Below are 27,763 nucleotides of genomic sequence, written 5' to 3'. Positions count from 1 at the left end.
ACCTAAAAATAAAGAGATCACACCACAGGTAAAAATAAGCAAATCCATTTATTTTCAACCAAGTTTGATTGTTCTCTTAAATTCTGCATACTGACAGATAAATAGTAAAAGAGTTTAACATTTCAAACAAAACGTCTAAAAAAATGAACTCGGCACATGTACATGTGTGAAAGCCATAGCCATTATTTAACAACATGCCAACACCTCCTGATGGACACGGTAGAAAACTGCATAGGAGAGAAATGGTAGCTTTGCTAGCTCAGCATCCTTGGTTTTGCTGTTATTTATTCATTTCTCCAAAATATAGCTTCCATTTACATCCATGAGGCATAAAGTAAACATGAGTATACATTGACATCTGAATATTGTTTTTAAGTGTTATATTTTAGTGCATTTTAGTAAACCCCTCCATTCAGACATCATTGGAAGAAAGAGGAGAAACAGCTGTACTTAATACCTGTCTCCCTGCTTTTGCTAACTGGTCGCTCTGCGCTTCTGCATCCTGTATCCTCATGTCCTCCAGAAAGTGCATATTGCAGCTTTGCTTCATGCAAGGGATAGGCAACCTGTGGCCCTCCAGATGTTGCTGGACTAAGTCACATTATCCTTGATCATTGGCCCTGCTGGATAGGGTTGACGGGAGTTGGGAGTTCAATAAAATCTGAAGGTGTTGGAGGCTGGTGGCAATCTGGATTGGTAGGGCAGAAGGCAGGAAGATCAGCAATAGGTGAAGCTAGAACCAGTGACAGGCAAAGCCACCCTAGATATAAGAAGGCCGACTGATGGGGTGAAGGGGGAGGCTGAGGTTGGTGGGGCAGTGCCCCACTCACCCTAGTGGACCAGCCCCTTCAATGTGAAGAGGGCCTCAAAGTGCCCACCCCTGCTGTACACCATAGAAGTGAATGGAGAGGGGCTGTAGTTTGACACTGCTGAGACAGCTGACAAAATTGGCCCTCCCCTTTTCCACTGTCCCCCAGTCACTGGTTGGGATCTCATGGGCTATGTGATGCTGTACTTGCTTAACAATACTTACGGACCACCTATCAGCAGAAAACTCACAAGGCACATTACAAGTGAAAAGAATCCATACAAAATAGAAAAACAGTGCAACAGAACTTACGTTAACAAACATTTAAGACAACCTAAGGGCAGTGAGAGTCTCTAATGATCCTCTAATGACAGATGGGGGGGGGGTGTTTTCAAGTTTATGTGTCTACAAAATGGGACCATGTAATAACATTGCAGGAGAGCATTCCACAATCTGGAGGAGGCTGCAGAAAACCTCTCCTCTCCCCCAGCTGTCTCCTGCAACCCACAGAGCAACAGTCTTCTCCTACTGTTTTACATTTCATACAATACAGAGCTCATTTACAAAGTCTCCAAAACACAGTGCAACTGGCTATCCCCTTTGCATTTCCTCTGATGTGACAAAAGTCACACTATTCGTGTGCATTCAACATTTTCCCCAAACATGGCCCTCGCATGGTACACTTTCCTACATTACGCAGAACAGTCAATTTTCCCAAGGTTCTGGAAGGAACGAGTCTTATCATTCCAAGAGGGAGCTTTTAACTAGTCAAAGGTGACTTTTATCATGGATGTTTGGGGGTTATTTGTTGAGTTATCCTATCGTATTTTTAATCTAACCTTAACTTTTGTAAATCACACATTTTAAAAGCATAAATTGAAGGGCAGTATAAAAATTGAATTATTTAATTAAAACTGTTGTGCGCCAAGGCTTGTGGCGGCCAACTGCTCACCACTGTTATATTGATAACAGCAGCACAGTGCACTATTATAGAATCTACCTTTCAACAGATATAGAGAAGCCAGTAGAGTCAGTAGAGTGTCAAGCCTTGCTCTCAGTGTCATGCTCACGGTGATGGGTACCATTTTGCAGGTTTCTTACTCATTATACCAGCCCAGGCATCCCCAAACTTCGGCCCTCCAGATGTTTTGGACTACAATTCCCATCTTCCCCGACCACTGGGCCTGTTAGCTAGGGATCATGGGAGTTGTAGGCCAAAACATCTGGAGGGCCGCAGTTTGGGGATGCCTGTACCAGCCGAACAAGAACTGTGACCTTAACTTAGCACTACAGTGGATACAAGCCATTACCTATTAATTATTGAGTGATTTTTAAACCAGCTGAGAGCAACTCTGAGCAGCATTTTAAGATGGGAGATAGAATATTTAAATGCATATAATAAAAACAGCAACCTAATCAATAATTATCGTATCAGAAAGCAGATGGGGTACGCCCATGAGTTCAATGCAAATCACACACCAGGGTTTCATTGGGTTGAAGAGGCATTACATGGGCACTGCAGACAAGTGAAAATGTTGAATGTTAATGTTTTCCTTAACTACATATCTGAAAATATACATGGATTTGAAATTCTTCCCTAACATTTTCCTGTACCCATTTCCTTCTACTGGAATCATTCCAAAGGATTTCTATGAAACAAGACACTAAAAGAGAGTGTCAAAGCACTCGTGCTTATGGAATCTCAGCCTTTGGAAAATCAAAAACTGTAATTTTACAACTCAGAAAGTCCAAATCATGCCTGCTTATCACTGATTATAAAAATAGCTGTGATCTAAATCAGGCAAGCTTTTTTTGAAGAGAAAAAAATCACTTTTTCACTTTACAGATTACTGGCAGTGTGGGGGAATATCAGTGATTATTTAAAACTTACCAATTTAATATGAAGAACAACACTTTGACACTACTAGGACTGTGATTAATCTTTTCTTAATAAGACTATCAAAATTTTGGTTTCCTGGTTGAATTTTCTGATGGAAATTACTCTCCTTCAAAAATCTTATACTCCACCCAGGATCAAACATACTGAAATCCTGGTTCAACTATGTCAATCCCACACTCAGCTATAAGAGCTAGAAACTTGGGTTACAAGTGAAAAAAGCTTCATAACTATTATCACTTTTTTTTAAAGAAACTTGTGCTGCACCTTTGAAAAGTTCTATTTCTCTCATTCACTTAACAGCAAAAAGTATCACAACAAAAGAATGGGAAAATGTCAGTCACTTGCAATGTTTTGGTTCTGCTGCAACAGCAACTAGTATTTAAAATACAGCAGAGATAAGTAGCCGGGAGATGCTACATATGTCTAAACCAGGCACCCCCAAACTTGGCCCTCCAGCTGTTTTGGGACTACAATTCCCACGATCCCTGACCACTGGTCCTGTTAGCTAGGGATGATGGGAATTGTAGTTCCAAAACATCTGGAGGGCTGGGTTTGACCATTACTGCCCCTAAGTAGTAGCAGCTGCCAGGACATTAACCTGTTTGCCTCTACATAGTTGCAACTTTATTCCAGGCATCGTAATATATTGGGGGTGCCTGGTCTAAATTGCTGTATACATGTGCCAGATTCACTCTGGTGGGTCCAGTGCTAGTCCTACTCTAGACTTTGGAGCCACCATAAACAGCAGGCAGGTATCTAGTGGTACTTGGAGTTCAACAGACAACGGCTGCCGTTCATGCCTATGGATAAAAACGAAGTGCTATTCAAACATAATCCTTCAGTGGTACAAAACCTCCGTAACAAATCTGCCCCTGACCATTTTTTCTGTTCTGGTTTCGATTTTGTCTTTTTGCTGCTGTTCTAATCTAGCTTTAATAATTGGATTTGATGGCACAGCATTATGTTTTATATGTGCTGCTTTGACAATTCGTCAGAATTGAAAAGCAGTATATCGATTTCATAGAATGAATAAATAAATAAATACATAAAGTGTGCCCACTGAAATCAAGGAACTTAAGCTAGTCACACCCATTCACTTCAGTGAGCCGAGTAAGGCTATCAATGGATAAAATCCACCATCTTTTGTAAAAAAGCTGCTGCAAATATACAAAAGGTGGCTGTGCCAAGTTATTCTTAAAGTGGGAGGATATTCAAAAGCAGAATTAGCTTGTTACATAGCACAAGAAGCTGCTCTTTAAGGAACACAAGCTCAGTGTCTTTGGCCATGTGGAATATGCTGTGTAGTTCTTTTGATTCCAGCTTGTATTATAATGCAAAAGTACAAGCGTTAGATCTATGCGCCATGTTATCACCATGGGCAATAGTCAGTACAATTAAGGGATGCTACTGATGCAGTATGAGGAAGGGCAGGTCAAAACTTCTGATGGGTTCATGCGTGAGCCTCTAGAGAAGGTCTCTGGAGCCTAGTGATTTTAAAACACTGAAAACTGAAATTCTTGGTACACAGGTGGCACTAATTGCAGTCGTGCTAAACTATAGTCCTGCTCACAGCCTGGAGCTGCATTCTTAAGAAACCAGTATCCTATCCTCAGGATAAGACCCAGTCCTCCTATTAAAGGCAGGTATCCGACATGACATCACATAAAACAGCAGCCCCCAGCGCTGTTGCGAGGTGCAGTGATATGACTTGTGCTTCCAAAGCTTGGCATCTACACGCTGGTTATTGCGGAGTCATAGGATGGCTCAGCCTACAACTATGGGACAATTGTGGAGATTTATCTTATAAGTGTCTGCTTTTGCAATACTGGTGCAAAACTGGTATAAAAGATGCCAAAAAAAACCTTATGAATGGCAGGAACAGTAGGCAAGGCTTAAGAAGTTCCTTTACACCATAAGCCACGTTAATGAAAGAATTCAAGTACTAGCTGATCTTATGAATAAACTGCCGTGACCTGTACAAGTACATAACAGAAAATAAATACCTTGCATAACACCTTGCATAAAAGTACCTATACTTTTACTTAGTCCCTTGTCAGTAACTGACTGACCCTGAGCATTTGAGGCAGGCACCTAGCAGAATTGCCGTCATCCCTCCAGGGTGCATGCTTACGCAACTTCACTCCTGACAAGCAGGATAAGAGTTGCCTTTCTTTTGGTAACTCCCTGGCACAACCACACACGTCCTTCTTTCCACTAGGTTAGAAGAGGAGGGTTTTGCTTCTTTTCTCCACGATGCTCAGGATTCTTCCATCACCTTTTGACACTGATAAAGTAAACAGTCTGGAAGAGCCGAACAATGGGATCTGAACCACAGCGACAACATCCCAGCATGGACACGACAATGTAGTAAACAGGGGACGGATGGAAGCAGTCGGCATGATGCTATTCCCTCACTACCTAAAGGGAGGGAAAATGGGGTTTTTTCCCCTATTAATGTCATCGTAATTTCATCCACAATACATTCCTACAGTTCTGTACAAAGTAGGTTATCAATAAAATAAAAAATCAGTCTGGCTTTGGCACAAGACAATGTGATCAATTTAAGAACCACAATTTTTGTTGGCACGCAGTTGGTGTCATCAAGTCCACTTTCCAAGAACCAAGTATCCTGCAGATCATCAAAATACACTGTGCAAAGATAATGAGGTCATCAGCTTGCAAATGTGAACTGGCTTCTGATGAACAAGGGTTGACCCTGGCTATAATTGGTCTGTTTCACTGCCTGCCTAGGATCATCACCTTTGCTACAAATCTAAAAAAATCCCAAGCTACTTACCTATGATATCAACTATATGTAGGTTCAGCTTTTGCTGCAAAATGCTTAGGACGGCTGACAAAGATCCCTGAGATGATGTCATCTTTAGGTTTTGTTTGACATCATTCGAAATGGAGAGCCACAGTTTCCCAAATTCATCAGTGCTCATTTTCATTGGCCTGAAAATGCAATATGAAATAGAAGCAGATTTTGCAATGTGTACTTATGAGAGAAAGCTGTTCCCAAGAAGACAATGAAAACAAAACTTTCTGCCCCACCGTGAAGTACTTTAACACTATCCTGCAGCCTGAAATTGTAAACCTAAACAAGATTCCATTAAAATTGTCACCTGGACTGTTCCTTAAATGTACTGGACTGGCATCCTCTAGCACAGGTATGGGATCTAGTTGAGACAGCAAAAAAAATGCAGAAAGGCAGTCTACAAGTTGTCTTTTTACACTCCGAGGACATGCATATGGAGATGAGAAGGACCAGAGAAAAAGACATGGTTTCCCTTCCACTTTTAGAGTGGGGAAGACCCTTAAATGGTTTTTTCCCCCATGCTCTCTCCTCTCTACACTCATGTTTCAAATTACCTAGGAAGCACCACAGCTTTTCAATAATGAAGAGTGAGAAACAGAAGAGCCTCTGTGTGTGTGTGTAAGCTTGAGATATGACAAGATATGATTAGAAATAAGACAAAGCATAGCAAGCGAATTCCAATCAATATTTGCTTTAAAACACTTCATTTGTTCCCAGCTATTTCGTGTAGGTACCTGATAAAATCCAACAGTTCTAAAGTTACAGAAAATCTGAGGAGTGCATCAGACTCTAGAAAGTAACTAATGGACCCAGAGAGCATCTCTGAAGAGCACAGCCCCTCCATCTCGACACACGTCTGGAAGCTTTCTATGCTCTGAGCTTCTACTGCAGCGAAGTGGCAACCCAGGCTTTCTGAAATCTACAATAAAACAGGAGGGGAGAAAAAAGAATCAAGAGGTTTACAAGCATTTTAATATCACCACCAATATTCCTTTTAAAGGAAATGCAGTGGTAAGCTTAATAGAATCACAGAACTGTAGAGTCGGAAGGGACCCAAAGGGTTATGTGGTCCAACTTGTAGCTACTGCTCATGTTACCTTAAAATGTTCTGCGTCCTCAAATTCCAGATTCACAGCTTTAAGTACGCAAGTGCTTTTGTTGGCAAGAAATATGAAGAGTAGGAGAGAGTCATCTTTCCAGATTTTACAAAAGGACAAAACCAGTGTTTCGTTGTCGCAAAGCTCTAAGATCTCCGAATGAGGGTGTTTGGCTGCTTCTTCTGGTAAGTAAGGCATCAAAGAGAGTTGCTGGGGGGCCGTAGCCTGAGCACTTGGAGAAGGCTGAAAAACTTCCATATTGCCATCCGCAAACAGAGAAGACAACGAAAGTCTGTGACCCAAAAGCTTCTCATTCAGTTCAGCTTCTGGCAGAGAATGAGACCTATCAAGTACCACCTTTGATTCAGAAGTTCCAGCGGAACTCAGGGAAGATTTCCTTAATCTTAGGTGTCCATTGTTTTGGAAGAGGTCCTTGTTCCTGGATATCACATCAGGAAAAGGGCAGAGGGAAGGGTCAGCAACACTTTCGATACTGGGTGATTCCTCACTATTTTGGGTTTTGCTTGTTTTTGATTTCCTTCGGAGCTTCTGAGCAGTGGAGTCTCGCTTGCCCATCTTAGTTTTAAAAAGAGACACAGAAAATATATGTTAATTCAGGGAAGGGGCGGAATGCAAATTTGGGTACAGCCTACTGTTTAAGGCAGTACATTGCAACTTTTTCAGACTCCAGAGCCACCTTTATTATGCACAGGGGGAATAAGTTGCATCTTAGGGCTTCAGATTATGAGGGGCTTCTAAATACACGTACCTCCCCCCCCAAAAATTTTTTTTTTCAATTTTTACATAATTGGTTAAAAAAAATAAGTGGGACAGGTTAAAACAGACTGAATTAAACATTTTCACATATGCTAAGTAGGAAATCATAAAGTATTGCCATGTGAAGGTATTTCATATGCAAACTGTCTTATTGCAAAAAGACAGGCTGTTAGTTGCTGCCTCGCCTATGGACCTGTATGAATGGAAATATAAAACTTTACTATTCCTATTGTCATTGTCCTTTCTGTTAGAATACACACCAGATATGGTGAAGAGGTACTGCTACAGGGCCTCTTAAACCTAGCATAGCTCAGCATGTCTTAATTTGACCATGCATGTTTTTTCTCCTTCATCTTCTTGTGTGTACTCTCTCTCTTTCCACTCTGTTATTCCCCTCTCACTCCCCTTCTCTTTGGAACTTTTTTTTTATAAAAAAATGGTAGTGGTACCACACACACACCCCACTTTGATAGGGGCACAAGCCAATTAACTGAAAGACCAGTCTTACAGAAATAAGAAAATACAGTCGTACCTTCGTATCCATTCAACTTCCAAAACATTTGGGAACCAAAGTGCGGCTTCTGATTGGCTGCAGGAAGCTCCTGCAGCCAATTGGAAGCCACGGAAGCCCCGTTGGATGTTCGGCTTCCAAAAATAGTTCACAAACCAGAACACTCACTTCCAGGTTTGCAGTGTTCGGGAGCCAGAACGTTTGAGAACTAAGCTGTTCAAAAATCAGGTGTTGCTTTCATAGTTTTTGTAGGGTTTGCTGAGGACTCATGTCAGGGCAGGTCAAGTCAACTTACTCAGCAAAGGGGATGTCAACTCACATGTCATTTGCTTGGCACTGAGGGTCACTGGTTGTGCTGACAAGGCGTGAAGGCAACATGGCAACAAGGCAATACAATCTTGCCCCTTTGGGATGCTAATCCTGCCTGTTAATATCCATGCTGTGGATGTTAAACTGGTGGAGGATATAAAAGGCCATAGGGAAAAGGGAAACAGTAAGGCATGTACTTGACTAATGTTTCCCTTCTGTGGAAAAAAGGGGTTTCCAAACTGTAGGGAAGAAAAGGCCAAGAGATTCAAATCATGGGGCTTGCATGAACACACTTAGTGGGAGGGACTTCCAGGTATTCAGCCAGAATCCAAGCAGAATCTTTGAGGTATGCCTAGGAGGTTGCACGAACCCAACGGACTGCCTGGCCTTTTTCCTATTAAACAGCTGGATCCTGCAGCAGATTGCTACTTTCGCAACTCCCCTCAACTTCAAAATAATTTTGCAATGCAGGCCGGGGGACAGATTTCAAGAAGAACGCACTATTGGACACAGCAATGAAAAATAATGGCTCTTCCAAACTTGGATGCTGTTCATGTGTCACAAAATGTGTACTAAGCAGGGTGAGAGCTCAGAACACATGCTTGGAAGTTTTGGGACATATCCTTTAAAGCAGTGTTTCTCAACCAGTGTGCCTCCAGATGTTTTGGGACTACAACTCCCATCATCCCTAGCTAGCAAGACCAGTGGTTCTGGTTCTAAAGCAAGACCAATCTGGCACACTGGTTGAGAAACACTGCTTTAAAGGGTGGGCCAGCCACTCCAATGAAGCTGCAATTAGCTGCCGTACCAGACTGATGTTGCTTTGAGACCCTAAGCCAACAAAGAGTGTTGATGCCAGTTGACGCTTCTCTTCCTCTCCCTCCAAGGGACTAGTAATTTCTTGCTGAGGCTGGAATGGAAAGTTGCCAACAATATGCTCTGCAAACGCACTGCCTTCCGGAACAGACTTGGCGTTGTCTTCTTTTTCTGCTTGGCTTTCCTTCTTGGGGAGGTAGCCTTCTTTCCCCCATAGTTTCTTCACACCATCTAGCTTCAGACTGTTGGCCCTAAAGAATTTGCAACCAGGAAAAGTCAACACAGTGATCAGAAGGAATCTCTCAAAGGGCTTCTGAAGAGCCAGTCTATTCTTGTAAAGTCTTTCAGAAGCCCAAGTTTCCTATGTTGAACAAATTGAAGATGTAACCTAATCCAGGCTTTGCCAACCTGGTGCCCTCCAGGGTCTTTTGGACAACTCCCATCATCCAGTGCTGGCTGGGGATGATGGGAGTTGTAGTCCAAAACATTTGGAAGGCACCAGGTTGGCAAAGCCTGACGTAATTGGTTGCCCCTTGTGATATCTGTGGGTTGCAGCCAAAGTTAATCCTGCCCAGAGTAGAGCCGTCAAAATTAATAGGCATGACTAACTTAGGTATATTAATTTCAGTGCTCCTACTCTGAGTAGAACTCAGTTGGGTACAACCCTGTATTTTTCCCATTGGGGTGAACAACAATAATGGCATGAGGAGAATATTCAGCTCCCAGCTCTATTAGCACGGCAGGTGCAATACAACTGAGAGCCAACACAGCTACCTTTAAATAAAAAGTGTTGGGGGACCAAATCATAGACTTCCTATGAAGTCTGTATCTTACAGAACTAAAATTCTAAATGCAGTTTATAGTTCAGGTGTTAAACCCCAAGATTTTATGCATTTCATTTCAATATTAAATAAAATGCAGATGTGATGTGAATTAATACAATCTGGCTAATGTAGTATGGGGAGAAAAGATGGAGGCCAACCTAGCAATGAATTATTGTTGGTGAAATGGCATTTTTGCTTACTACAGAAATGGCATTTTTGCTTACTACAGAAAGGCAATTGTTTTTTTCCGCAAAGCCAGCATTTCCCTATACAAATAGCAAGATAAGAACAGACAGGGAACTCAACTACATATTAAGTCGTTGCTGAAGCGATAAGAGATACTCACTCCTTCTGTCCAGTCTCAGCACTATTAACAGAGATGTCAGATCCCAGAGAAAGTCCAGTTGGAGATTGTCTGCCAGTAAAACCAGATGCTGAGAAGCTCTGGGAAAGTGATAGCCCATAAGGTTCAAAATTCAGAGCTGAGAAGATGGAGAATTACTCATCAAAACAGATTTAAAAATATTAGAGAACAGTCTGCCTCTCCTGTAATCTGCGTCACTGATGATAATGTTCTGACAAGAATATTCCACATTCAGCATCTTACCAATATTAAATACCAGTAATTATTGAAACCCTTGTGCTTTTCAGAAACACAGCACATTTCAAATTCAAGACAGAATCTATTCTGAAAAGAGGGCTACAAAAGCAACAGTTCTAAAATACCAGTTTTAACAAAAAGCATCTTTCTTAAATAAATGTGCATATCAAATATAGCAATAGACTATACAATATAATCAAGCTACTCTTCACATTTAAAAGCACTTGACTAAACATTAAAGAGCAACCAGCATTTGATGGGGAAGGCAAACTCCAATAGCTGCTCGTCATGGAGCAATTCATATGGGCAGCTTTTCAAACATGGGTAAACAAAGGTCTGTATGAAGTGGAGAGTGGCTTGGCCACTGTGAGAACAGGACTGTGAGAACAGGTCACTGGCATGACCCAGCAGGCTGTTCTTATGAGTGCCTGCATTTTGCAATACTTGAGGTCTGGTAAAAGCCTGTTTCATTGCAGGATCATAGGTTGGCTCCTATGGAAATCTCACTACCAACACCATAGGCCCTGAAAAGCTTGGGGCCAGCTTACTTGAAAGACCACCTATCCCTGTCTAGATCTGTAACTTAACATATTTGACAGACCCCATCCCAGTCCTAAAATGTTGGCCATGCATGCTGATAATTGCAAGAGAAAAAGGTACCTCCCCCCCCCAAAAAAGGCATTGTCTCTCTGATGCATACTCATCATGGAACAAGCTGCAAAACCACTAGGGGAGTTTCCCCCCTAAACCTTTCATGCAGTCGCATTAAACATATGCTTATCCTAGGACTATACTGGCTAGCATTTGCAAGAAAACACGCAGTTACCTTTTTCCTGAGACAGCTTCTCCTCTTGTCTTTGGTGATGAGGTTTATATGGCGCTGCACCACGATCCAGTCCTTCTGCTACAAATCCATCTAAGAAAGATAAGGAAGCATCTACCTGCGATGAATCAGGAGGAGAGGTCAAAAGGTGATGATTATCCAGTTATCAGCCTCTTAACTACTAGAACAGTTAAATACTCAAAGTGAGTGTTTTTATCACCCCAACCTCACTGGTGCAGTTAAGAAATCAGAGGGGAGCAATCCTAGCATGTTGTCTGACCTAAAAGCCAAACATGATCCATTAGCTTCTACTCAAAGAGGCTATGAAGTCTTGCTACTCGCGGTGGAAGTGAGATGCCTCTATATAGGTTCAAACTGTCTGTATCTTCTGCACAAGATTTAGAGACAGGTTACTCTCCTCTCCATTGTGTTCTGAATAAACATTCAGCTCCCAAGGACGAAGCAACAACACACACAGAGATGTGATGTCATTAACTCACCACCAAGTCCTTGCAACTAGCATCAACGGGGAACAGTTGCTTCATCAATTCTTTGTTTTCATATATATGCTTTAATTCAAAGGCATACTGCCTCATGCAGGTATCCAAGGAAGTACTGAATTCCATGATAAGTTTTTCAACTGTTTTTGAGCAGGTGGTATGAGAAGCTATTTTAGTGGCTGCAGCCACAATCCAGGCTTTGGTTTCAGGAGTGGCGTTGTTCCTAAGTATCCTATGCAAACTCGCCAAGACAACTTCTGGATCCACGTTCCTCATTAGGTACGCATATTCCCCCAACACCTGTCGGAGGACAGTTATAAACACCGTGATCAGCATATGAAAGCTATGAGCAATGAGGAAATGACAATTTGTCTCCGTGTCTTGCATTTGTGCAAGAGCACAGAAAAAGTCAAAGGGCATAGAAAAAGCCACTGAGGTGTGCAGAGGGAAATCTGAATTTGAGAACAAAATAAAAACAAAAAAAACTAGAGTTTGCAGATAAATTAATAAGATGTGCAATAAGCAGACACCTGAGCTGAAACACAAACTTTTATCCTCAAAACTTTCTTAAGCAACCCAGAATGACAGAAGGAAATTTTACTGGACCCAGAGGAGGAAACGAGCAGGTTTCAATGTCAAAGTCCTGGGTCTGCAGAATTTAACACAGCTCAAAGTACATGATTGTAGTCCCACTGAGAACATTCAGCAGCAAATATTTTCAAAACAAGGTTAAAAACAAGACACAGTGTAGTTACAAAAGGCATAATGATTTCACACAATCCCTCTCTGAAGCCCTGCAGGGATGCTGCCAGTCGGTGTTGACAATACTGAGCTAGATGGACCAATGAACTGATAAGGCAACTTCTTGTTTCTAATTGGTCATACAAGCTGACTTCAGAAATGTAGTTGTCTAGTAAAAACAAGGCAATCTACTGAAAAACCACAGGTTGCCAACCATACTGAAAACTGATCGTGGAACAGGGAACTAAAAATGATGCATTTTATTGGGTGTATAGAAGAAGAAGAAGAAGAAGAAGAAGAAGAAGAAGAAGAAGAAGAAGAAGAAGAAGAAGAAGAAGAAGAAGAAGAAGGAGGAGGAGGAGGAGGAGGAGGAGGAGGAGGAGGAGGAGGAGGAGGAGGAGGAGGAGGAGGAGGAGGAGGAGGAGGAGGAGGAGGAGGAGGAGGGAGGAAGGAGGAAGGAAGGAAGGAAGGAAGGAAGGAAGGAAGGAAGGAAGGAAGGAAGGAAGGAAGGAAGGAAGGAAGGAAGGAAGGAAGGAAGGAAGGAAGGAAGGAAGGAAGGAAGGAAGGAAGAAGAATGCAGATGCCAAAGACAGAAACACTTGTCCCTAGGTGTGAAAGAACCGTCTCAGCCCTTGAAAAATCATGATCTATGAAAGAAAGGATATAAAAAAGTTGGGGGGGGGGGTTTCTCACAAATCTTCTTGTTCCTGTTCCTTAAAAAATAAAAACCACACAAATTTAATCTTATCAGTGCAAAACAGAAGGACTTCCTTTTTTGGAAACCCAAGATTCTTAGAAAAGCATGAAGACCACTTCTCTAGAAAGGCAGCTGCAGTTCAGTTTCAGTTTATCACTTTTCAGCCACACTAAAAATTGGGCAATTTAATGCTGGAGGTGGGAGAAGCGGAAACACATGCTTAAGTCTCACAGTGAAATCAGTGGAATTGTGAAGTGCTTAACCTTGGTCCAATGATGCTCCCTGCCAACAGCTAAATAGAAGAACAGCATCCTATCACTCTAAGAAAAACTCTGTGTGAAACAAATGACCATTTACACATAGACAACCATGTCTCAACTCAAATTTCAGTTGCCTCTGCTGTACCTAGAATTCCCGTATTTCTTTTCTAATCTGTGTCCTTCCTTACCCAACTCATGACTTGAAGGAATTTCTGTGGATAAACCGCATTCTCATCCTCTAGCAGCGCAAGATAGGACTGGACAGCATGAAGTCGCAGCTGGCTATCTTCCTTTGTATCTTCAAAACCTGGAAAGGACATCACGATATATTTCTCTTTCCCAATGTGTGTGTGTGTGTGTGTGTGTGTTTGTTTCCCCATAAAAGACAAATGACACTAATCCCTACTTTCGCTACTGAATTTTGTATATTATGCTCACCTTCAGCAAGGAGCTGCAAGAAGCTGTTTGGGATGTCAGGGTGCATTTTATCTCCTCCTACGGAAAATACTGCATTCATCGTCTGGATGAACCATTCATTGTCAGGAGCATATGTGCCAGGAAACATTAAGGAAAACTGAACTGTAGTATCAACACACAAACTCTTATCTTTCAGCTTGGAGTGATCCATTCCAACACGCAAGGCATTTTCTAACTAAGAAGGGAAATGATTACTGAAATCCTTTCCAAAACAGAGAAATGGGTCAGGGCATCCAGCCGGTGGTTCAAGCCCACCCAGGGGCGGCTGTCGACAGGGCTCCTGCGTTGCAGGGGGCTGGACTAAATGACCCTGGGTGTCCCTTCCAAATGCATTCAAGCACATTCTGCAGTTGATATGGACCTTTTAGTCCTTACACTAGTTGGAGCTAGTTTAGGACCTGATGCAGCCTCATCCTTCTCTCCTCCCAGGTGTTAAGAATCATCTACCAGCACAAGGCTTATTCGTGCATGATCCCCACAACCTGCCTGCCCTAACAGAACATGCCAAAGAAAGAGATTGGGGAGACCGTGCATAGATAAACCCAGTAGGCTGCATCTACCATTGGTCACCGGCCTCCATATACACTACACATTTAAAGAAGTATCATATTACTTTAATCCAGTGATGGTCCTGGATTAAACTTGGCCCTCCAGCTGTTTGGGGACTACAACTCCCATCATCCCTAGCTAACAGGACCAGTGGTCAGGGATGGTGGGAACTGTAGTCCCAAAACAGCTGGGCGGCCAAGTTTGGCCATCACTGCTTTAAACCATAACTTGTTAAGGGTGCTGAGAGTTGCCAGGAAACCTCTATTCCCTTCTCAGTTCCCTGGGAAGAGGGATCGATTGTTGAACCACTCTGGGAATTGCAGCTGGTGTTTGTGTGTCATATTTATTATTACTACCACGGAGTTTCAGCCACAGAAATGGAAACAGTCAGGAGATATCAAATAATTCTCAAGATGCAGTAATTAAAAGGTTCATAGCAGCTACTCACATGGGCTTCTGATACTAAGGATTTAGGATCTGATATGGATCTGGCCCACAGAGCCAATAAGGTTCCCCAGCGCTGTTATATAACATACAACTGGAGCAATGAACACCAAGTTCATAATCCACAATCTGTCTCATAGTTAGATCTGACCAACTTCCTCCATCCATAACAATTTTCTTTAGCAAGAGAAAATAATTTCTGTACGTTTGCACAAGCACACACCCACACACTGCTACCAACTTTACAAAACGTGCCAGAAGAACTAGACGTTTTTTTAAAAGAACACAACAGAATGCACTTCCACAACCATACAGCAATTCTCTGCAGTGTTTTCTTAAAGCTTACAAATGCACATTTAATAACTGGGAGGAGAAGCAATGCACTCATGACGTACCCATTCCAGAGGCATTCAAACCAAGTAAAAGGATATTTTTCAGCTAATTCTGCTATTTTGCCAACTATGTTGATGATGGTATACTCCTCCTTACTTTGAGTTAGGTAGTCAAGCATCTTCTGTACTATGACAGTGACATTCTGCCCGTTGGTGATTCTATACAGTAGTTCCAATGTCTGAAGAAATAAAAACGTTAACCATGCCAATCATAGTTCTAGTTACAGGTTGGTCTGCCGTAGTAGCACCTTAGAGACAAACTAAGTTGGTATGAGCTTTCGTGTGAATATGAAGAAGTGTGCTCATGCAAATAACAAACTTAGTTGGTCTCTAAGGTGCTACTGGAAGGAATTTTTCTATTTTGTTTCAACCATGCCAATGTTTAGCTGTCCCCAAACAGAACAGCAGCATAATAAGCAACATGCTGCAGGGTTGTGAGTATGACCAAAGCCATGCTCTAAATAAACAAGTACCGTGAATCTTAACAGTTACAGAGCTTTAAGAATGGGCTAACATGAACCATAAAGGAAATGCATAAGAATGAACGTTTCCTGCATGAACAGAAATGGTTCCCGTTAGAGCTGTGGTTGAGGAAACACAGGGAAGTAAGCATATTGAAAAATGCATACTCATCAGCAAGGGAACTTCAGAAATCAGGCTGCTGAGCCGTTTGCATACTCCTAAGTTGCATATACAAATTTGCAACTGCAGGTGCTTGTGTCCACACAACACACATTGAATACTGGACTGCAGGCGACAACCTCACCCAGAAATTTGCATGCACTCTGGTTCACGAGGGTTTCTCCTTTTCAGCTAGAAACCCAATCTATACTAACTATTTCATTTCATTTTTATTTTGCATTCATGGATTGGCTACTCCTAATGGAAAGAACAGACCAGTACACTCCCAGATACAAAAGTAGTCATTAGTTCCAGGTGGGTATTTTGCTATGCCGCCACTAGATCAGTCTAAAAGTAACATTTTTCATTTCTCTCAATATCTTTATGTCAGAGGTTAAAGAGGAATGATAACTTCTTTCAAAACCATCTAATGTGCACACTATATCCCGCACAAACATGGGAAGCTGTCATTCTTACAGTAATTATCACAAATCCTCACAATGGGGGAGCAATATTAAGAGAATACCAATTTGAAATTTATTGCTAAAGGTTGTGCTTGTTAAAATTCAACTTACCTCTCTTTTAATAATGGGATCAGGATGATCCAAGCACTCAATTATTGTCATTTGGTGCTGCAGTGCTAGGGCAGGATCCTGCTGGACAACATATGTTAGGGCCTTTAATCCTAGAAAGAAAAGTTACTGCAAAGAATGCAAGCTGAAAACACGGGCATTCGGCATCAAACACAGGGTTGTGACAATCGGAGAACTTACCCAAATATTTCAAATTAATTTTAGGCGACAGGACAAATTTTCCAATGCATTTGGCGGCCTTCTCAAGTAGATCAGATTTAGGGTAAATTGTGTAAATTGTCTGGACACATTCAAACAAGATTGCTGGAGGAAGATGAATGAAAAAGAAAAAGAAAATGATAGTTTCTGTAAAAACAAATAGGCACGTGAATATTAAACAAGTCCTATTAGTTTATAGAGACATCAGAACTTTGGTGTTGTGGCCTTTGTTGAAAGCACTCCTGAGCATGTGGATTTTTATATTTCTAGCATTCCATGTTCCATTTCTACTGGATGCATTTGAAGGAATGCATTTCTTACATTCTGAAACACCCTTACCTTCCGATCTATGTATGGCCACCTTTAAAGGACCACATTAATACATGTGTTAAGACCTTCTGAGGCTCTTCTCTGACTTCCCCTGCCTGCTAATGCTCAGCCGGTGATAATCACCCAGAAAGTCTGCTTATGGAATGATCTCTCCTGGACGGCTCAGGTATTCTCATGTCTTTTGATGCCAAGCCTAGCATTTCATCTCTTGTCACCACTATCTGCTTAGTTCCCCAGACTCGCTTCCTCCAAAGGTTAAGTTCAGGCCCTGAAATCTGCCCTATATCCTTTGTTTAGAAAATGTGCTGCAACCTACCATATGTAATGTTATGGTTTATCTCCGCTCTCCTTAAAGATTCATCCAGAACATCATACATTAATTCGCTGGTCCTGTTACAAAGAGAAAAGGAACGATGTTTTTTTAAAAAACAAAATGAGTCTCATGATCTCAGTCCTAAGTAACTTTTCATGTAGTCCAACAACCCCTTATGATGGTTTTAAGGGGGCACTTTCATATAATTACTGGACCAATGCAAAGAATGAGCCGCGTCAACTGTTGAGCAACAGGTGGCAAACCTGCCCCTTGCAAAACTTGTTTTATTTTTTGTTTCATGGGAGTATGGTAACAAAGTGAGAGAGCTCAACGTGAACTGTTGAGAAGCTCAAGCCAAGAACAGAAAGTCTACCTTGGATCATCCTTTCCAAGCAGCCCCAATATTCTGAGAAGCTGGATTTGTAACCAAGGTGCTGGCACGCTGTGATAATTGAAGTCTACAGGGAGTTTTCCTCCCACCACCTGCTTTAGAATAGCGACAAAGCTGCCTGTCAAGTCTTTGTATCCAGCGGAGTTTTCCTAGACAAAGAGACAAAACACATATTAATGTTTCACTGGCTCATTTGTCTCTCCTCACCTTTTTGTGTAAATGTTTTCTCCACCAATTTTCAAAATAAAAATCATATACAGCCGAGAAGCACAAAAATGTGCAAAAGAAACTCATTGTGCCCATCAAAAGGTCCCAGGTTCAAACTCCGGCATCTCCTGCTAGGGTTGGGAGAGACCCTGGCCAAAACGCTAGAAAGCTGCTGCAAGTCAGTGCTAGCAATACTGAATGAGATGGGCCAATGGTCTGACTCAGTATAAGGCAGCTTTTCCTATGTCAGAAATGTCATATATGTCAGTTATATGTATATGTATGCATGCATGCATGTATGTATGTATATGTATACAGTATGCTATACATTATATCTATAAGGCAGCTTTTCCTATGTCATGTCAGAAATGTCATATATGTCACTTATATGTCAGAAATACACAAAGACTGGCCTGAGCAGAGAGAAATGCTGCTTTACTGATGTACAGTTAAGATTTCTACTCTTTTTGTCACTTCACTGAAGGCATAAGCCCAAGTCACATTATGCAGTGTCCAGCGTTCTGTGTCTGCTAGCAAATTATCTTGTGCACTAGTGCACTGGGGAGTTGCAATGATGTCCACAAGTGGAACCCGAGTCAACATTTGCACTAGTGCAGGGGTGGTAAACCTCTGGCCAGGAGATCAGTCTTGGCCCATCAAGATGTCCTATTTGGCCAGTAATGCCATTTCCCCAAAACCACATCCACTTGCCCATCAGGCTGGTGGGAGGACAGGGTTTAATACTGCATTGGCTCTACACTGTCCCCAACAGGGAACAGGATTTAATCCCCATTCATGAGCTGAATGGTGAGAGTTAAAGCCCTTTGAAACAGCTCAAAGCTTCTCCTTTAAGCAGGCAGGTGGGCAAGAGGACCAAGGATCCCCCCCCCCGCCCGACTTGAATAAATGCAGAGCAACTTCAAATAGTACTTTTTGTAAACTTCTTTAAAACAGCCACAATGCTGCTGTTCCAGCCGCAAGAGGCTCAAACAGGAGCAGTGGGGGAGCTGCCTGAAAGCCCTTTGCAAAAAGCACTTTTTGAAGCTGCTGCACCTCTTTTCCTTTAAACATCAACGTTCAAAGTAGGGGGACAGGTGTTTCAAAGAGCAATTTTGCAAAGGGCTTAAGGCCATTGAGCCTGTAGAGGCTGAAACAGGAGCAAAGGGGACTGTCAGAAAGCACTTTGCAAACAGCAACAAGGATTTGAAGCTGCTCCATGTTCCCAGCTGGCTGCCGGGCACTTGGAAATCCTGTGTGAGGGATTTTAAGAGGCAGGCGGGGTCATCCATGTGTCAATCGTGTGACATCATGTAATTGGCAGGTAGGCTGTCCTGTCCATCTGTAAAATTTGGCCCACGAGGCTGATCCTGAGCCAAATGGAATTAAAAGCTCCCCACACACACCCTGTGCTAGCGGAAACTTGTTGCACAGCACTTGCACAATAAAATTTGCAGTAGCTGTGTATACACTCTCTTGTGCAAATAAATTCCACTGGTGCAAAAAAAAATTCCCAGTGGAACAAGTGTGCTGCTAGGTGTTTTTGGATGCAGCACATGGTTGTCCTGTGCTGTTGCTGTTTAAGATCCCCACCTTCACCATTTGGAGATAGATGTGCAACGAAGCAGCCATAACTCCCACATCCCTGTCGCAAAGTGCCTTCCGGAACTTGTCGTGGATGTGCTGGACTTGGTTGGGAGCAATAAGGTAGAACTTGTACAAAGCTTGGACTGCTTTTCTTCTGATAATTTCCCTAGAAGAAACAAATCAGTGCACCTTATTGGCAGCCAACTATACTGTTGTTTCATCCAGATATATCTTAAGATCCATGCTTATATCACAGTTCTGGAATTGAACTCAGGTTTCCTAGAATTTTGTAAGCAAAGACATACTTTGAATGCTGAAGCTTATCTTCTATTAGTGGAAGGACAGCTGGAATCATTTCCCTCGGAAAGATTTGGCTTGCCACAGTCAGAGCCATACACACTTCCAGGAGGTTAGTACTCTGCAAATCCTGTCAGACACATGAAAACAAAGCTGTTAATTACCCCCTCAAGTTAAAAGATCTCTCATAATGTACTTTCAAAACAAACAGAACCTGTTTACAATTTTTACTTCCATAAGCAACACTCTGTTAGGCCTCAAATTTGCCAGGCTTGAATCCAAGCGACAGCTTCACACTACAAAAGGTGGGGAGAGGCCCTTCTGCTTGGGTATAGGACGGTGAACCAACCATCAACCAATATTATGGCTCCTGTGTGGGGCGATTAGCCTTTTTTGACTCACATTCCTCTTTAGTAACCCATGTGACCATCTCTTTTTGCTGCTATTTGGAGGGCATGTCCAGGACCTGAAGGGATACAGGATTTGGAAAGTCTGCTCCTCCTCCAACCAACTCACATCCCTGGTCCAGGCCTCTGTCCCATCTTGGCTGTTGTGCCATTACACCTGCACATCCCATAGGCCAAGGTGAGAACAGGATGCTGCACTACACAGGCCTGATTCAGCAGACCTGTCTGACATCGTGTCGGCATATCTCATGTGGCAATGGCATTGGGGCAGGGGGCATTGCTATATATCCCATAGCCTCTCAGCAAGTGGATCAGGAATAGGATTGTTCCCTGGAACTGCAATTTCAAGTGGAAGATGAATGTGGCTAGAAAGGGAAACCACCACTGACAACAGGGGACAACACCGTTGAGTCTCCTCCTGAGAGGACTCAACCATCAAGTCTGCTGCTTGATGGCAAGAACTGCCCTGTCCTCTTGGCCTGGACATTGCCACCTGTCCTCCTCCTGAACTTGGGGGACGACGGAGAAGAGTGCTTCCAACAAGAGACCACTCTTTATCAAGACAAAACCACCACTAACGTCAGCGAAAAGCTGCTGCGCTTCCAGACAGCCAGAAACCCCACTGACAAAACTATGTAACTACTTTGTGAAAACTGTAACTTGATTAGCTTGCTTTTCCCTCCTCCTGCCCAATTCCTTTTTCCTTGGATGCCGTGTCTGTTTAGATTACGAGCTAGAGCAAGGACTGTCTCAGTACTGATTTTTGTAAGCCACTCCCAGAGTCATTTTGGCTGAAGGGTGGAGCATTAATAAATGTCTTAAATGAATAATTACTAAACCTTTCTCTTTTTGGATTTTTTTTTTGCACACACAAAAAGTCCCACAGCACTGGTTTGATTGTCACTGGTCTTAGAACAATTTTTTTGAATGGGGAGGGGTTGCAGGAACCAACACAAAGATTCTGTGTCTTCCACTTTAAGCTGCTGTCTCAACAGCTGCATTGTACTAAAAAGAAAAGTCCCACAGCCCCAACAAATCTACCTGAAGATGATGAGGAAAGGAGGCAGAAAACATTTTGGTTTTTGTTTAACAATCACAAAAGAGCAATCAGAAGACAGACACACACACACACATGTTCATACAGAGAAGAATGAAGAATGGGGTGGAGGTAACCTATTTTATTCTCCAATGACAGCCTCTCTTACTATGCAGAATGCCGCTATGGAGAGCCGTTGGGACTCTCAGCAAGGAATTTCACCAATGTTCTTAAGGCCTTCCAGAATGGGGAAACTGAAAAAGCCTAAGAACAAGCAGAAACAACCTTTCACATTGCCCTTGTGTTCTTGTTAAGATCCTAGCTGGGAAATGTGTCTTTTTTTTACCACATTTTATTGATTTTCAGATGAAATGAAAATCTTCCGAGTGAAGAAAAGAGTTTATTAATAAATACATCATATGAGGATTTTGAATTAAAGTTTGTCTTTTTTTTTTAAAAAAAGGAGAGCAACTCAGGCCTGAGGTCAGTGTGATGTTTACCTCCAAACCTCCCACAAAACTGTTACCTTCACAACTGTATTCACAAGCAGAAGCAGCAGTTCGTGGTTTTCATGAAGAAATAGAGAAACTGCCAGATAACCTAAAAGGAAAGAAAGATTAACCTATATCAGGTGTTCCAACTTATTTGTATTCCATTTCTGTCATGCTTTGACTTGCAAGCTCAAAGCAGCTTATGGTTTTCCCAAAACACAAAATGCTTGTTTCCAAGGAAAACGTAAATAACAAGTGGTCTGAGAAACAAAGAGGCAAAAATTATTTTTAAAAAACGTTTTATTATTGTACTATTCAATATTGATGACAACAACAACAACTATAATTATGATTATTATTATTATTTATACCCCAGCCACACCGGGTGGCTTCCAACACATATAAAAATATAATAAAGCATCAAACATTTTAAAATTCCTGATACAAGGCTGCCTTCAGATGTCTTCTAAATGTTGCATAGTTATTTATCGGCTTGACATCTCATGGGAGGGCGTTCCACAGGGCAGGTGCCACTGCCAAGAAGGCCCTCTGCCTGGTTTCCCTGTAACTTCACCTCTCACAGTGAGGGAATTGCCAGGCGGCCCTCAGAGCTAGACCTCAGTGTCTGGGCTGAATGATGGGGGGTGGAGATGCTCCTTCAGGAATACAGGGCCAAGGCCAAGATAAATATTAGTTATTAGTCACTTGGCTATCTGCAATTTCACAACAGTATGCCACAAGGGTAGCTATTGGAGAGTAACAGTGAAAAGCAAAACCTAGTCCATTAGAGCAGTGTTTTCCAAACTTGGGTCTCCAGCTGTTGTTGGACTACAACTCCTATCATCCCTAGCTAGCAGGACCAGTGGTCAGGAATAATGGGAATTGTAGTCCAAAAATAGCTGGAGACTTAAGTTTGGGAAACACTGCATTAGAGCAAAGGAAATTTGCAGATTTGCAAGCTGTTTCAGCATTTTATACTATCATAAAACTGACTACTTAAAATTTGGCCCGTGGGGATGTGGGGGAGGTGCCTGCTTCTCCAGCTACCTGGACAAGATTGATAGGCCAAGGAGTGGTTCATATTTCTCTGCAGGAAGAAACTACCCATAAATAGGTGGTGGTGCTCCACCCTCTGCTTAAGAAGCCCTCACTGAACCTGGAGGTACTGCCTAGTCCAGGCATAGGCAACCTTGGCTCTCCAGATGTTTTGGAACTACCAACTCCTATGATCCCTGACCACTGGGCCCTGTTAGCTAGGGATCATGGGAGTTGTAGTTCCAAAACATCTGGAGAGCCAAGGTTGCCTATGCCTGGCCTAGTCCTTAAGATCTACCAAGCTGGGCTCCATCATCCATAATTAAATCATGGATAGTAAAGGACTTATTATGGACCAACCTGCTCGGTTCTTGCTTTCCAGTGAAACTGCCACAGTCCTAAGACAACCAGAGCTATACATGAGTTTTGTTGAGCAGCATACTGTCACGTGATGCTTTGGAATACGTACCGACTCTTTTCTCAAAAAGGTTTCCTTGCTGTGCCAACTTGATGGCATGGATGTATCCGAAAGAGGCCTCATAGCCCAGCATCTCACAATAGATCAGCCTCACCATGCATTCCTTCATCAACCTCTGAAACGCAAGAAGCAAATCACAAACTGAAATAAGTGGCCTTCTCAAGTGCTAGTTCTACAAAGAGATGTACAGCACCAACATTAACAACGCTAATGAATTCTAGCAAACAATTAGCAAGCTGTATACAGCACCCCCCAAAAAAAGCAAATTTTTGCTACAATCTGAATGGGGCATGGGAGCTATTACCCACAGATGGCAAAGACCACTTCTTGTATCATGTTTTCAAAATTATGGGAGCACTTTCACTATTCAATCCTGCTCTGGTTAAGGCTGTGATTCCATTAAGCTTCCCCCCTCCCTCATTTTCAAGCTTTTCTTTAACATTACAGTGAGTGCAATCCTATTCTGAAGATTCACCAACTGGAGAGCTATAGGATTCAAGGGAGGTCCCACTACACCACTATGATAAATAGTTCAGGGTAGGTCTAACTAGATCTCAACTTAAACCTCTGGTCCTAAACTCTGATCCTAAACCTCTGCTGCCTCTTTACTTGCGGGAGAAGTAAAGGCTAAGGAGTAAGTCCTACACAAATTCGGAGTGTAGTCCCTAAAATGGGTGGATGGAGCCTTCCGGCAACTCCTGCCACCAAGCTGGAGCCAAACATATTGCTCTGCTTTCCGTCAGCGAGGCCAAGGTGAGAGCCCAGGACTTCACCCCCAGAGGCGCACTCCATTGTCTCTCAAGAAAGACGGATGGCAGCAACAACAGGCATGGGGAACCATTGGCCCTCCAGATGTTGCTGGATTTCAACTCCCTGCCAGCCCCAAACCACCAGAGTCTATTGTCGTAGCATCAGATGATGGCAGGTGCAGTCCAGCAACATCAAGAGATGCTCTAGTGGAGTATCTCATGGAGCATATATGCCAGTAGCAAAAATCGTTCAAACACTAGAACAAGCAGAATTGGCATTTCTCTTTTACAACTTACCAGTGTAGTAGTGGGTGCAGAAACTGTTGCTTTTAAATTATTTAATTCCTGTTGGATTAGTTTTTCTTCCTCCTAGTAAAGAAATTTTTTAAAGCATTTTGTAAATACTTATTACTTTACTAGACATAAAACTATAATACAAAAGGCACTTGGTCACATATGTCAGTCAAAAAATATTCCAATTTTCTTGACATCTAAACATCAATAGTCTATACAATTACATTAGACTTCCGCATTCAATTGGGTCTGTTTTTTAAGCACACCATCTAGATGTCAAAAAGTTGTTCACAATGCAACACAATATTTCATTTTTTTAAAAATCATAATACTCTTATTGCATATCTATTGATGCATGCTACCATAATGCCCTTAACAATTTTCTGCTGTCAATGGGAAGTTAAAGACATGCCTAGATCCAGTGCTTTTTTCCTACAAAAATGTTTAGGGGTCACACTCTCATTTTCCTACTCATATTGAAATACTGCCCCTCAATGAGGCCAAACTTAGATTCATCAAATGCCCCCCCCCGAAAAAAGCACTGCTTAAATCTCCCGCTGAAATCAAGGTGCATGAAATAATGCCTAACTTTGCCTGAATCACGGCTAAACTTTGAGGAACCAAACTTTTTAATATTACCAGTTTTGATGGTATGAAATGCTGAAACACAGCATCCTGGTCACACGTGCAAATTTGTAATGTTCATTCCAACCTTGTTAGGCTTTTTAAGAAACTTGCTTTTCTGGGAGCTATCTAACAGGGGTCATATTCTTCCTTCTTAGGCCCCAAACCTGCAACCCTTCCAGGAACTTAAGTGCCCCACATCTGATCAACCCGACAACTTGCCCTTGCTGCCCTGCTAAATTAGGGATTCCTTTTTCAGATTCCTCCTAACCTAAAATCAGATTCTCCACCTGCACACCCCCTGGGTGCCTCCCCTCCCCCTTCATTTTTGTTTTTGTTGTCTGTTTGTTTTCTTGGTCTCAAATTCTATATTTTGTGCCAGTTAGGAGCAGAAAGAAGCACTTCCTAAAACAAAACAAAAAATACCGCCCCTCTATTGATAACAGTGGGTAAGATGTGCTTGTTTCACTGCACTAAACTCTTTTTCTAATCCACATAACACAAAACCTAATTGAACAGTTCCCCGCCTCAAAAGTTGCCAGCATCTTATTTTTTAAAAAAAAATCCCCAAGATTGGCAAATTACTCCATAAACTTCCACAATATTGGCTGATACGTAAACAATGGGGGAAAAAAGTTTGACATCCTGTATACCCTTTTAAAATGTGGCTCTTTTCTGGGGAGGGGGGCTGTTATTGGTTTGTTGTTTTTATTCTGATTATATATGCTGTGATCTTTTCTGTGAACCGCCCTGAGACCTCCGGGTATAGAGCGGTATATAAAATCAATAATTAATTAATTAATTAACAAAAATGGAAAAGCCACATATTGCCACACAAACGCTGCCAGAACCAAGCTGTTTCATATACAGTACCATACAAACTTCGAGGACGCTGCTGAAGGAATCTCGCCCTCGGCCGCGTCCCCAGAGGCAAGGAGCACCGTGAGGCACTCTGTGAATGCCCAGGGGCACTCTCGCCGCACCCTACCCATTTCCCAGATCTCCTATGCGCTGACAAGGGACCAGGGCCCGGCTGCGGGTGGGAGCCGAGCAAAGGCCTCGCCCACTCGGAAGCAAAGCCCCGCCGGTTTCCAAAGAGGCAGACCCGGCCCCATGGCACCAAACCCCTCCGCCCGCCCCACGTACATGTTTGGAGGCGAGCGCGGTGATGCTCCGGATGAGGCCGCCGAGGCGAGAGGTGGCCGAGCTCCGGCCGGGTCCCCCGCCGCCGCCCAGCCCAGCCCCCGGCTCGTGCTGCCCCAACAAGCCGGGCAAGGCGCTCAGCGTCCGCTCCACCACGTCGCTCATGCCCGGGCCGACGCCACGGCTGCCCGGCGCCGCTGCCGCATCCCGGAAGAGGAGGCCCCAAGCCTGACGCCCCGGCGGAGGGAGAAGGGAGAGCGGCCTGTCAGCCGCCTCTGCCTCTGCCGCCTCAGCGCTCACTTCCGGGCCGCCTCTGTCGGCGGAGAAGGCCGCTCGCCGCCCTCAGGAGGGCTTCCTCTCCAGGAGGAAGGCGCCGGGCAGGGAGGAGGAGGAGGAGGCCGGGCTGGGATCTAGAAGGAGAGCCAGGCGCTGCGAGGAGAAGCTATTGTTATTATTTTCATTTTAATTCTTACATTATCATCATCATTATTATTTATTCGGTTTCTCCTCCATCCCAAAAACGGAACTCAGAGCGGCTTACAAAACCCGGGCATTAAGGAGGAGGATAGAACAGCCTAAAACACATAAGTGCTATTTTTATTTTATTTTATTTATTTATTTATTTGGTTTTTCCCCCATCCCAAAAACGGAAATCAGAGCGGCTTACAAAAACGGGCATTAAGGAGGAGGATAAAAGGTAAAGGGACCCCTGACTATTAGGTCCAGTCGTGACCAACTCTGGGGAGGAGGTTAGAACAGCCTAAAACACAAAAGTGCTATTATTATTTTATTTTATTTTATTTATTTATTTATTAGGTTTTTTCCCCATCCCAAAAACAGCACTCAGAGCAGCTTACAAAAACCGGGCATTGAGAAGGATAGAACTGCCTAAAATACATAAGTGCTATTTTTATTTTTTATTTGTTGTTGTTGTTGTTGTTGTTGTTGTAGTTGTTTATTAGGTTTTTCCGCATCCCGGAAAAGAAACTCAGAGCGGCTTACAAAAACTGGGCATTGAAGAGGAGGAAAGAACAGCCTGAAATACATAAGCACTAGGATATAGACAACTACACAAATGATAAGATAGGAGAGCCATCTTCAAATATCTCAAGGGCTGCCCCACGGAAGAGGGAACAAGCTTGTTTTTCTCCTGCTCCTGAGGGTGGTCAAGCAAGATGACCAAGAGTCTGGAAACCAAGCCTTATGAGAAATTGGTTGAAGGGGTTGGGTGTGTTCAGCCTGGGAAAGAGGAGACTGAGAGGAGATAGGATAGCCATCTTCAAATATCTCAAGGAGGCATGGGCATAGCCAAGGGGTGGGGGGCAGGGGAGCATTGAAAGTACTCTATACACACACCCCACAGCAGATGCCTGCCCCTCAACAGCTTTTGGCGGGGAGGGGGTGTGATCTCCTAAAAAAGCTCAACAACTTTGACTACACCCATGTCTGTAGGGTAGGACTCGAACCAATGGCTTCAAGTTACGAGAAAGAAGTTACTAAACATTAGGAAATACTTCCAGACACTAAGAGCTGTTCGACCGTCTCCCTCGGGAGGTTGTGGGCTCTCCTTCCTTGAAGGTTTTTAAGCAGAGGTTGAATGGCCATCTGTCATAGATGCTTTAGCTGAG

The 27,763-nt window shown here is 42.9% G+C and overlaps 1 protein-coding gene across 2 annotated transcripts; it reads right to left on the bottom strand.

Moving 5' to 3' along the window:
* Nucleotides 1–29: 29 nt before the first annotated feature.
* On the bottom strand, nucleotides 30–27,763 carry AP4E1 (adaptor related protein complex 4 subunit epsilon 1). Of its 2 annotated transcripts, none has more exons than XM_035131428.3 (21): nucleotides 26,139–27,763; nucleotides 24,372–24,443; nucleotides 23,317–23,440; nucleotides 21,848–21,921; nucleotides 19,887–20,008; nucleotides 19,588–19,747; nucleotides 17,773–17,939; nucleotides 17,403–17,476; nucleotides 16,739–16,861; nucleotides 16,541–16,650; nucleotides 15,384–15,523; nucleotides 13,921–14,033; nucleotides 13,671–13,789; nucleotides 11,785–12,084; nucleotides 11,288–11,402; nucleotides 10,207–10,342; nucleotides 9,029–9,287; nucleotides 6,624–7,199; nucleotides 6,261–6,445; nucleotides 5,506–5,663; nucleotides 30–5,126 (listed from the first exon to the last, which is right to left on the bottom strand). In XM_035131428.3, the coding sequence occupies exons 1-21, from the start codon at nucleotides 26,298–26,300 to the stop codon at nucleotides 4,966–4,968; spliced, it is 3,450 nt and encodes a 1,149-aa protein (XP_034987319.3). In that variant the 5' UTR covers nucleotides 26,301–27,763; the 3' UTR covers nucleotides 30–4,965. The 2 variants fall into 2 exon arrangements, with proteins under 2 accessions (XP_034987319.3, XP_088512913.1); XM_088656787.1 differs by lacking the exon at nucleotides 26,139–27,763 and adding an exon at nucleotides 25,866–26,033.

This window comes from Zootoca vivipara, chromosome 13, assembly GCF_965207765.1.
Source record: "Zootoca vivipara chromosome 13, rZooViv2.hap1.1, whole genome shotgun sequence".
In the NCBI taxonomy this organism is placed as follows: Eukaryota; Metazoa; Chordata; class Lepidosauria; order Squamata; family Lacertidae; genus Zootoca; species Zootoca vivipara.
This window is presented reverse-complemented; position numbering and strand designations above follow the sequence as displayed.

Coding starts and splice junctions, on each gene's coding strand:
- AP4E1 (XM_035131428.3), bottom strand. CDS start 26,300: ATGAGCGACGTGGTGGAGCGGACGCTGAGCGCCTTGCCCGGCTTGTTG. Junction 24,444..26,138: donor CCGCGCTCGCCTCCAAACAT/GTACGTGGGGCG, acceptor TTTCTTTACTAG/GAGGAAGAAAAACTAATCCA. Junction 21,922..23,316: donor CCTTTTTGAGAAAAGAGTCG/GTACGTATTCCA, acceptor CTTTCCTTTTAG/GTTATCTGGCAGTTTCTCTA.